Source organism: Atheta coriaria, unplaced genomic scaffold (assembly GCF_025399875.1).
Source record: "Atheta coriaria isolate IRGN ID8LTWV9N9 unplaced genomic scaffold, Caltech_Dcor_3.1 hic_scaffold_9_pilon, whole genome shotgun sequence".
NCBI lineage: Eukaryota > Metazoa > Arthropoda > Insecta > Coleoptera > Staphylinidae > Dalotia > Dalotia coriaria.
The window spans coordinates 4,106,409-4,117,345 of NW_027045451.1; the positions used below are offsets into that span (position 1 = coordinate 4,106,409).

Consider the following 10,937-nt stretch of genomic DNA (forward strand, 5'->3'; position numbering starts at 1 on the left):
ATATGTATTGATAGATATAGTTTAATTATTTATTAGTTTAGAGTATTATTATCACATTGAATGACATAGAATTTCACAATATCGATTTTCGAAAAATGTATACGCCTAATCGTGCATATTAATTAAATTTATCATACGCAATAATTGAATAATGTACGCGAAGATAGAAGTTAGACATTCTCATGTATATACATTACAATATATTATAAAGTATTTGTACTAATAGTAAAGTGATAAGTACGATTAGAATTATGTGCCAAGAGACGCCATTTAGCGTAAGACCAACGTTAAAATGACGATTTTGGCAAAATTGTGTATGAGTTAAATGAGTATAATCTAATTTCGTAGGCGTTTGATCGTTGACGTCATGACGCGTTGTGTTTCGAATTGCAGTCGAGTATTTACAATAATGGGGCCAAGTGACGATTTGCCACCTAAAGGCTTACACACGAAACATTCACTTCTCTAACAAGACTTACTCTAACTCTATGTTTTACATTTGTTTGATTTATGTACATTAAAAGTTAGAATTGAAAAAATAGCCTTAATTTTTGTACATGTCACATAGGACTTTCTCCATTGGAGTGTTGCCGATGGTTTTGTGAAAAAATATAGTCTCAATACGAGCGGCGGGTACAATACGAAGCAAGGGTAACATGAGTAGAAGTCGACCAAATCGGGCCACTTGACCAGGAAGTTGAGCACGACAATGCTGCCACAGCATGACTTGAGCTTGATCTTGAAGGTTCTCAATTTGACTTGGATCTTTCAAACCACGTGTTTCTGCAAAATATTTCTTTATAACATCTGCATATCATTGAAATCTTTGATTTTACCTGCTCTAAAGAGAACGATGGCTTTCAAACAAGCGAATTCTGCTGGATCGACATGCACAGTCTTGAATCGTATTAAAGTATCAGCGAGATACCTAACATCCGTTGTAGAGTGTCCGTTTTGGCGTGTTCGTTAGGATTGAATAATGGGGACGCTCCCACGTCCAATGGCATGCACCATTGAATTGCATTCAAGAGAAAAAGTTCACTCCAAGCTTCTTCCAACAAAATTACCTGCGATAATAAATAAATTATAAGCATTTTATCGAAAAATAAGGTTTTATAATTACTTGATCGCGAAATGGTAAGCTGGCAAAACTGGGTAGGTTTTTCGCCCACTTGACAGCCATGAAAAGCAGCCTTGCCGAGGTCTCGTAGACAGTCTCACTGGAGCTGGGATATAATCCAGCGGCGAGTGCGGATTGCGGTTCGGGTCGCAACGGGCCACTGCTGGACGACACTCCGCACCCAGCCGGTGTATCCTCCTCCTCGTTGGTAACATCTATACTTTCCTCTGCAGCAAATAAATATAAAAAACGATAATTTTTACCTGGTCAAGAAAAAATGCAATAAATTTTAATTCATTCAATAAATCTCTGCATACACCGTTTTGAAATAAGCGATTAGACGAAGGACGGGTTTTTCAATTAAATTAATACATATTTAATGTGATGCGGGTATGTGGCGCGGGCGATAGTTGCGCGAAACAGCGAAAGGATGGGTAATCCCGCTTGTTGCAGACTCAAGTCGGCAAGTCGGGGCGATATTCCCCAAAGAATAATTAGTCACTGCGATCGCTTTGCATATCGCAGACTGGTTTAATCCGCGTTTGCTCAGAAGGGATGCCCACAGTATAGAGGTGAGGTGGGATTACACATGTGAGGATCATGTAAAGACGTCACAGAAAAATATACGCAAACAAATACATATATTGTGTGAAATTATATTCTGATACGTACCATCGTTGTCACTACTGACATCCTGCTTGATTGGCGATGGTTCCCGGTTGATCATCGGAGGCGGCGGTACAGCGTGCAGCAGCCCACCGGGCGCGTACCTGGCTACCGGTGACAGCGCCATTGTGAGGGAAACCGGTGGACTGTAAAGAGATGAAAAATACAGGTGAACTACGCTCAATAACACCACTAGTGTGGCTAATCGGGCGTGAGATAATGCGGTCTCTTCACTTCTAAGCTCACTCGTCACCCGTCGTCACCTTTACGCCTTACGGTTGATAGGTTGATTTGTTTCAGTGCTAACATGTATTGATTGATAGGTAGTAGGTGGATAGATTGTGTGAAGATATTTTTTTTGCTCACCCAAACACACCAACGGCGACGGCGGCCTCTCGAAGGGCTCTTTCTTGTTCGACACTCATGTCGCGCAGGGCTTCCGGTCGAATGGTGGCTGTATTGCGAGGTTGTCTTTCGTTTTGCACAGCTGAAATTAGATAATAGGTATTTTTTTATTAAAACTGCGTTTGTTTGTTTGCTAAAGTCTAGAGTATAGTTCAATTTGTTTTGGCATTAGTTAAATAGTTTGGTTTGTCTAAGGACGCAATTGTTTACCGAAATAGCGTCGCCGTTGGTGACGGTGGCGGTGTTCCTTTTGCATTAATTTTGGAGGACGAACCGCCACAGCACCTACGGACAATTGCATACATTTAACAATGTTGTTTCGATTTGTTTTTATCGAAACGCTTTTTAATTACATAATGATTTATTAAAATTTAGCAAAAATTTAAATGTCGATGAAACCGAGTATTGTCAATTAAGAGTTTAACCATTCAGTATTTTTGTCCTAGAGTAATATTTTATAGAATTAGTGTTAAAATTGGTTTTTAAGATGAATATGCAACATTTTTGAATTTTTTTTAATTTAACCTTTATAACTTTATTTTCTCTGTTTGTAAGTTATTGAATCACTTTGCATACGGTTCACAAGTATTGTAAAAGGGTGTTTGATGTTCAAATGAGTGTAATAAGACCACAAAGAGCATAAAATGTGAACGCGCAAATAATTACGACCACAATTACTCGGCGGGTGCGTGCGACACGCGTATTAAATACATATCGCAACGGATACTACCCGTCGAAGCGCAAAGAATGTCGGTCGCCCCTTTGACGCTATGCAAAGTTGTTTCACTTTGCATGGCATGAGGCATGAAGCATACGATATGCTCCACATCTCTCCACCCCTTTGAATGAGCGCGTGCGTTCGCTACATCATTTAAATATCACGGTCAATTATTTCACGCAAAATGTGGCAAACAAACGTGGCACGTGCAAAAAAAAATTCAATCCCTGCACGGATTTAATTTTAGAATTTTCAATGTGCATAATAATTTTATAATAAAATGTGAAATGTGCAAGATTAAGGTGAAAGTTTTAATACGTATTAAATGCGGAACAATCGGTAAACAAATGAAGGCAATCGGGGTTGTTTCAGGGGTTTGAGGCTGTGGGCGCGCGCGAAAAGGGAAAAGAAGCACCCGCGGGCGTTCGCAGCAGGCCACACGTAGCGTCCTTATTTTGCATCGTTAACCGCGCGACGTTCGTCGGCGGCGTCGTCGCTGCGCCAGTGTGCGAAATGTTTGAGGGTGGTTTTGCGGCAGAGCCGGGAGCGGTGCGACGTGCGAACGCGAAAGTCGCCGCGGCGCGCGTCGGCGACGCCCATCGCACACGCGGACGAGAGGGGCGCCCCACCCGCGCGCTTTTGTCTCCGGCGAGGGCCGACAAAGGACAAAAACTAATTCGCGCACACAAAGCGTAACAACTAGCGCAACAAACACACTACGTAAATGAACAATGAGGGCGCGCGTAATTCGCATAAACGCATTTACAAATCTCGCGCGGAACAAAGCGGACGGCAAGGACGACAAAAGGATTTGCGTCAGCTTGTGAAGCAGAGCATTCTCGTTTCGCCGCCGAGTGATATACTGCTAGTTCATAAGTAATTTAAAAGTAGTTTTTTTCGCTTTTAAATTGGAGTTATTTATGCGCGCGTTTTTTTTTTTATATTGCGAGGGTGGAGGCGCCAGAAGGAAAACTCGTAAACTCGGAAATGTAAATTTACGTTAATGACCTCTTCCTGCCTTGCGTTTAACTTCCTCGCCTCTGTTTTCCGCTTTCTATCTGCTCCCATCTTCTCCCCTTTGCCAAGAAAAGCCGAAAGCTTTATAACAATGCGCGTATAAACTCGTTTCCCTTGAGTTTTCCACAATTTCCTTTATAACCTTTATTCAAAGCATCTTAACATTACAACCCCTCCGATTTGTGAGAGTTGCAGTATTTTTCAACCCTTCCAACAACAGTTTTTAAACGAAATTAAATTATAACTCACCGTCTTTGTTCATCCCCATTGTGAGACATTTCTTCAGACGACACGCTTGACACTGGTTGCGATGTGCTTTGTCCACCACACAACGACCGGTACCGGCTTGGCATCTGCAACAAACAAAAACAATTAATATTAAATCCTCATAAAAACATCAAAACTAAAAGTTGCACTTTGCGTGTCATGATTCACTGTTCTCCAGAGAGATGGATGCGAAAGGCGAGCACAAGGATCAACTTGATCGTTCCACAACGCGGGGAATAACCGATCTCACTAATCCTAGACGTGGTTGGAGCGTTGGATGGCTGTGGGTATCAGGTGGTTGCGCCGAGCAAAATGCGACAGTTGCCTTCTGGTTATCAAACCACCCTCCCAGCCTCCAACCCTCTACTGGTAGCAACATCTGATATCATACACCTACCGAGTGTTTTCCACTTAAAATTTTATCAACATTTTTCTTGTTAATGTTTAATTTCCACGTGGAACACATGGTATCTTCTATAAGATTTTTTGCGCGTTGGCGGTTTAACAGTTTAACCATTTAACATTAAATTTGGGATTTTGTGTCGCATGTGCGCGTTCATCCTTGCGCCCCTTGACATCCCCAACCTGCGCTAAATGACATTATAAATGATGTTAAATTTTTTACCTTCGCTTTAAACCTCATGGCACCGCTTCCGCGTTCCACATTCAGTCGTTTGTTATGTTTTACTTGACACGCGAAATGTTTGAGCGCTTGACATTCCACGCCTCGCTGCTGGCGTAGGGAGCAAATAAAAAATAAAAATGGAGGACTTAATAGGATTTGAAAATATATTGGTTCCTCGCAAGGGTGGCACTTTATTTTCGTATACGAAAGCTGGAAGAAAGAAGCGATTCTTATGAGGAGACAGCGAAAAAGCGAACGCGGGAGAGGAAAGTGTCGAAGAAGCGGGAGCGCCCGAGATTACTGTATCGGAATATCGGCGATAGCGTCGGAAATTGGAAATGGGAAATAATGTCGCCCCGTTCTTCCTGCCGTGCTTTGCGAGATGGTATTACGTCGATATTAGGTAATGGAAAGCAGGCGAGGATATCAGAAAACGATTCCGCCGGAAATAAAAAGGAAAAGTTCCAAATTGAATGTCGCACGTTACCAAATATATATAGATTGGTAATTTGCCACAAACGTAAACATTGCTTTTGTTTTCTTCAATGAATTATTTATCAATAAACAAGATGTGAAACAACACGTTCTCTAAAAGTGTCTCAAAAATTATTAAATTTAAAAATCAGTTTTATTGACGTGTTGGTTGTCTATATACAAAGAAACTTTTTATTTAATCATGCTGCCGAATTCCAAATATGAAATTTAGAAATATTATTGAAGCAAATATTACAAAAGGAAAACTTTTTCTGCAGCGTTGGCACGTCGCCGCACAGAAAAAAATAGAAATGTAAATTATCCGGGCCAGCAATCATAAAGTATTAGCAAAGAGTCGGGTCGTCTTTTTACAAATCCTCTGCTTTCATTCCGGCGCGCTCGGGAATCGAAAAGGCCCGTCGCAAGTGGAAATTCAATTAAAGTTGAAACTCCGAACGGCGCGCCGAAAAGAATCCATAAAATCCGGCGACATCATCAAAGAAAAAACGAAAAGCCTGAGCGCCGGCACGAAGACAACAACAAAAAAGGACGCCACGCCGCGACGTCGAGGCCGATATGAGCTAGCACCGAGAAAATGGAAAATATAAATAAAAACAGCGTGACAGAAAACGCTGCGAAGTGCCAGAAAAGCAGAAATAAATAAAATTCCACAAAGACATCTTTCCATCGTATTCTGGAGGCTTAGACATTTCACATCTTCATTTTTACTTATTCTATGCATGTTCTTTTTCATAAAATCTTTGTTTATTTCGATATAAAATCGACACACATGTAATATCAAGCACACGATGATTGATTGCATTGTTGTTCGAGTTTGCGGGTCGCATGTCTGACAAGGCTTCAATCTGAGGCGCGGGCGTGTCTTATATTCTTATATCTTTAGTTAACCAACAACTGGTGCTCGGAGGAGCGCGCAAAATCTCGTAACACATGGATGGCGACACTAAAAATGGAGATATGCGAGCGTACGCCAATAAACAGAAACGATATCAAAGCTGGATAGACGGAAAGCAGGGCGAAGCAAACTATACGAAAAAATGAGAAAACTTGGCTTATTATCGTTTTACGACCGACAGCGGCGAGGAATATGTGACTCGCCGTGATTGCGCGAAACTTTGATACGATACATGCGAAGGATTGTATCACAGCAAACGAAAACTTCAACCCAACTTCGATATCGATGCTCACGTATTTTTCCGTGTTTTTGTTCTGTTTTCAATTTGTTTTTTTTTTATTTATTTTGAAAATATAGTAATTTGTGGTTTTAGCTAATTAAAATTTATTTTCCATGTATTTTGGGCGATTTTGTATATTTACGACTAAATTGATTCCGTGATGTGTTTTTGTTTGCTCACTCGAATCCGCCGCTTTACCCGGATTAACATTTCAATTTGCAAATAACGCGAATTTGATGATACCATGATGACCGACAAAAGGGAAGAACGAAACGGCGCGCAGCGAGCGGAGATTGCGCCGACCGCAATCAATTAGAACCGGCTAGGATGTCGAAAGCGGTAAAAGCAGCACAACCAAAGGCATCGTTAATCCTGCTCCCGATCCGGCTTTCGAGCTTTTCTTTTGTGCGATCCTGCACGGATCAATCATGCCAAAAATAGTTTCCCAAGACAAAAGTTACACAACGCACTTCTTATACTAAACAAAACTAACCTGTAAATGAGCTTTCGTCGCACAGAACGTTTGAAGAATCCACTGCATCCATTACAAGCCAAGATACCATAGTGCTTACCACTGCTGGTATCACCACACACCACGCAGATTAAACCTGGTACACCTTTCTTTGTAGGCAGCGACCATGGCGGTGGTGGAGTCCTAGACGCTTGAACTAAAGTCTGCGAATTTGGTGGTAGACACAATGCCAGTGGATGTTGTTCATTCTCCGACGACGAGTAACAATCAGCGCTTGCTGGCGAACTTCTCATTTCTGCAACAAACATCATCCTGCACTTAGATAAATTGCTTACAAATGGTTATGCAACATTATTTAAATTCATCACGCCGGCGACTTTTAAAAGTTGCCTTGCCATATGTGTAATCCTCCCGGCTTAATTTCCTTGCAATGCAAAATCACATTCAAAAAAGAAGTTACGAGTTAATCCGAGGGTCTACAAGTTCTATTGATATTCTAATCGACTAGTAAGTGGTATCAGGGGTGCATGCATACACCCTCAATACAATTAATTCAATTTAAAATATCTACAACTTTTATAAACATATCATTTAAGATAATTTTGAATTCTATAAGTATACGAAATTGAAGGGCTAAATAATTTTCCATTAAGTGACGCCCTATTAAAATTCCACCCATGCGTGCCGAAATAACCAAATAATAACTGAATCGAAGTGAATTGCTCTTGGGGGACGTCGAGATTTTACCGAGGGTTGATGCTACGTTGTGCGAGCATGGCATGTGGTCAAGCAAATTAAATATCTATTACTAAAGGCGCTACGTACACGGCTTTGCGATACTTTTCATTCTGTAGGATTAAGCGGGTTGCCGAGGCAAGTGCGGAGTTAATCCGCCACCACCGAACCAAATTTGTTGCGATATGGATATCATATGGATATCCATATGCGATTTAATCAAATTAGGTGTCATATGACATGTAATTTTAATGGTGCTTAAAAGTCGATTAATCCATACCTACATACAACAAAACACGCATATTTATTGTTTTTCAAGAATAGATACTACAAGTAATACTAGCACCAACTGTTCTATTTAAAATCAGTGATGAAGCAACCCTTAAAATTCAATTTGGTGAAGATTGCAAGAGTGTCTATTTAATGCGATTGCCACTGGGATAGAATGGAAGCAGCGAGTGGAACTCAGGTGGCGCATGATTCGAGTTGAGGGGCTCTTTAATCCCCGCTCGGCCCGTCGGACACCACATGATACGCCCGCAATAAATGATAAAAGGATGATCTGGAGTCTCCTTTGGAGAATACACGGATATTTCAACTCGAAACTGCATCGGAGCGTGAGTCCACCAGGATTTGCATTCAATCGTGTTACAACTTGCCATATGTGAAGAGATCCGACACATGTCACAACAATCTGTCATTTAATAATTGTGTCAAGTATCTATTCATCTCCAAAATCCTAAAATATTCCTAACCACAATAAAAAAAAATGATTTATTGTTGATTTATTGATTGCAAATGTTGAATCATTAAATTAATTCGATGGTGGCACGTCGCGTTATGCTTCGTTATCTTCGTGCCGGTTCCGGGATGCGTAATTAAGTTAGCTCGACACTTCGGCAATTCACCGATTGTCACATTCGTTCCCGTTTGTTGGGTGATGATTCGATTTGTGCGCGACGAGTGCATTAACACTCAATCCACCCCTACTCTCGTCTTTTGCTGCTTAGTGTGTTCATGTTCAATTCTACTGCTTCAAGATGCATGCTTGGAATTAATTCGATTCACGAAATAAAAGAAACTCTGTATTTACCATTTGTGATGTGATGGTGTTCGCCGACTGGTGAGCAGGGCATGCCGGGCATGAGCGCCGTCGCCGAGCAGTCCATCGGCGATGACATTGACAGATTCATTCAATGCCCGGCACCTTCGCCAATTCTTAATTTTTTTAAACACTGTTTTTCTGTGCAAATTTTAACTCTAACACTAATAACACTGATTGAAATTTTTTGAGAATTTTTAAGCCTTTTGTTTATTTATTTCTTTATTTAAAGTTGATTTAATGTGTGTTGTATTGTTTTATGTTATGTGAGTGTATAAGTTAATAATCGTTGTCTGCGATGATGATGATGATGATGCGCCGCGTTTAAGGTGGCGGCGTCGACTAGCTCGCGGATTTGTCCGGCCGGCGGTGGATATCGTTTAGCGGCGCGCGCGACGTATGGCAGGGAGAGAGGTCGCGCCGCCAAAAGGGATGGTCTGATTGTCCTGCGAGCAGGCCTCCTTCTCTTCCGCTGCTGCGCGCGCCCAAGTTAAGCGTCGTGTGCTGGGCGCGCGCGCTTTCGGTGGGGCAAAATCGATCTCGAAACCGTCCTGCTACCTGCCCAAGGCGTTTCTTCTGGCGCGAGGCCAACACACACACACAAATCTACTTTCGCACGTTGCATGTGTTTAACTTAAACCAGGCTGCGCGCGTGATTTTGATACTTCCAAAGCTTTTGTGTGTATAACTAAAGGTATTGACATTATTTGTTTAAAGCGATGCTGCGATTGGACACAAGATGCACATGTGTATGCAAAGCCTTTTTATTGGAAAAGTTTTTACAGTTTTAGAAGGAAGAGTTTTATTTAATTGCAGCTGGAAAATTTAAATTGAATTTGTTTTAGTGTTATGGGATTGTTTTGTTACATTTAGAGCGTTTGGGCAGAGAAATCGCGAAGGGTGACTTAGGTGGTTGGCGCACTGAGGAGTGATTGGACGACGCCGCGCGCAGAGGGTGAGATTAATCCCATTGGTTGCTGTTGTCGTGCTTTTTGCTCGTTCATTGGGCAACCCCCACCAATTGTTATGATTTCTGATTCTCACCCCCTGTACTAGTAATCTAAAAATAAAAAAAATACACCGAATACATAAAAAACACACTTTACAACTTAGTTTTTATAGTTTTATATAAAAACAAAACGTTTTTACTTAAAAATTTTTAAGGGTTGGTAATTTTTGTATTTATGATGGTAAAATCCGCAGTTAACATTTATTACTCGACGATGGCGGCGCAGCATAGCTCAGGACACATCCAGGTCGCCGTCGTCGGTGGCGGCAGGAGAGGAGGGTGCGGGCGGCTGCTGCCTGGCGCCGCCGCCGCCGCCGTGTCGGCTGATCAATAGTGTGTGCCCAGGCGATCGGGGTTCAAATGCCGCAACAGCAAGTGAGCAACCTCGACACTAAACTCGGCTCACGGCGACGGCAGCGGTGGCGGTGGTGGCGGCACAGCTGACCCTAGCTTGCCGTACACACCCAACTGGAAAATACCAAAAAGATTTTGTTTTACGTCCTTAAAAAATAAAAATAGAAAAATAAAATCACAAGAAAAATAAAAAAGAATGAATGAGTTGTTTGGTGAAAGAGATAAATGTCATTTATGCCATAAATTGGTCACATTTGAATATGAACGTATTATCACAAACAATTTCCCCCCAGCTGCGGGTTTTTATCAAGAGTAGAACAGAGTAAACATCTAAATCAACTTTTCGTCGTAAAAAAATGCAAAAAAAAAAACACAACCACGCAATGTTATTTTGTATTTTTTCTGGGTTGTTTGTTTCGAATGCGTCCTTTTCTCTCCCCTCATGCGTGTGTAGTGGGTTGCCGAGTGGAGTGCGTACGAGGGGTTGATGATGTCAGCACGTGCGTGCCGCGTACACGTCCCGCGGACGTGCGGCCCCGCCGAAAAAGGCAGAGGCAGAGGCAGACACTGACGCGTGTCAAACGCTGCCGCACAGGTTGGAGTGCGCTGCCGCTGCGCCGCCACCACCGCTATCGAACAATACCTCGTCGATGCGTTAATAAGCGGCGACGTCAAACGCAGGCGGCGCGAACCATGCGAGAACCACCTTCGCCTACCTCTTTGCCACCCGCGGTGCGACGAGCAAACAAAATCACGGCCGGAGCGCACCGCAGCGAT

At 42.2% G+C, this 10,937-nt stretch overlaps 1 protein-coding gene across 1 annotated transcript; it reads right to left on the reverse strand.

The window, feature by feature from the left end:
* Positions 1-15: 15 nt before the first annotated feature.
* On the reverse strand, positions 16-8,929 carry LOC135799033 (photoreceptor-specific nuclear receptor-like). Its single transcript, XM_065312042.1, is given in 9 exon segments — positions 16-783; positions 837-944; positions 947-1,067; positions 1,124-1,347; positions 1,793-1,932; positions 2,153-2,273; positions 4,176-4,279; positions 6,982-7,255; positions 8,789-8,929. Coding segments are annotated over 9 exon segments (1,431 nt in total). The 5' UTR covers positions 8,889-8,929; the 3' UTR covers positions 16-544.
* Positions 8,930-10,937: the final 2,008 nt, after the last annotated feature.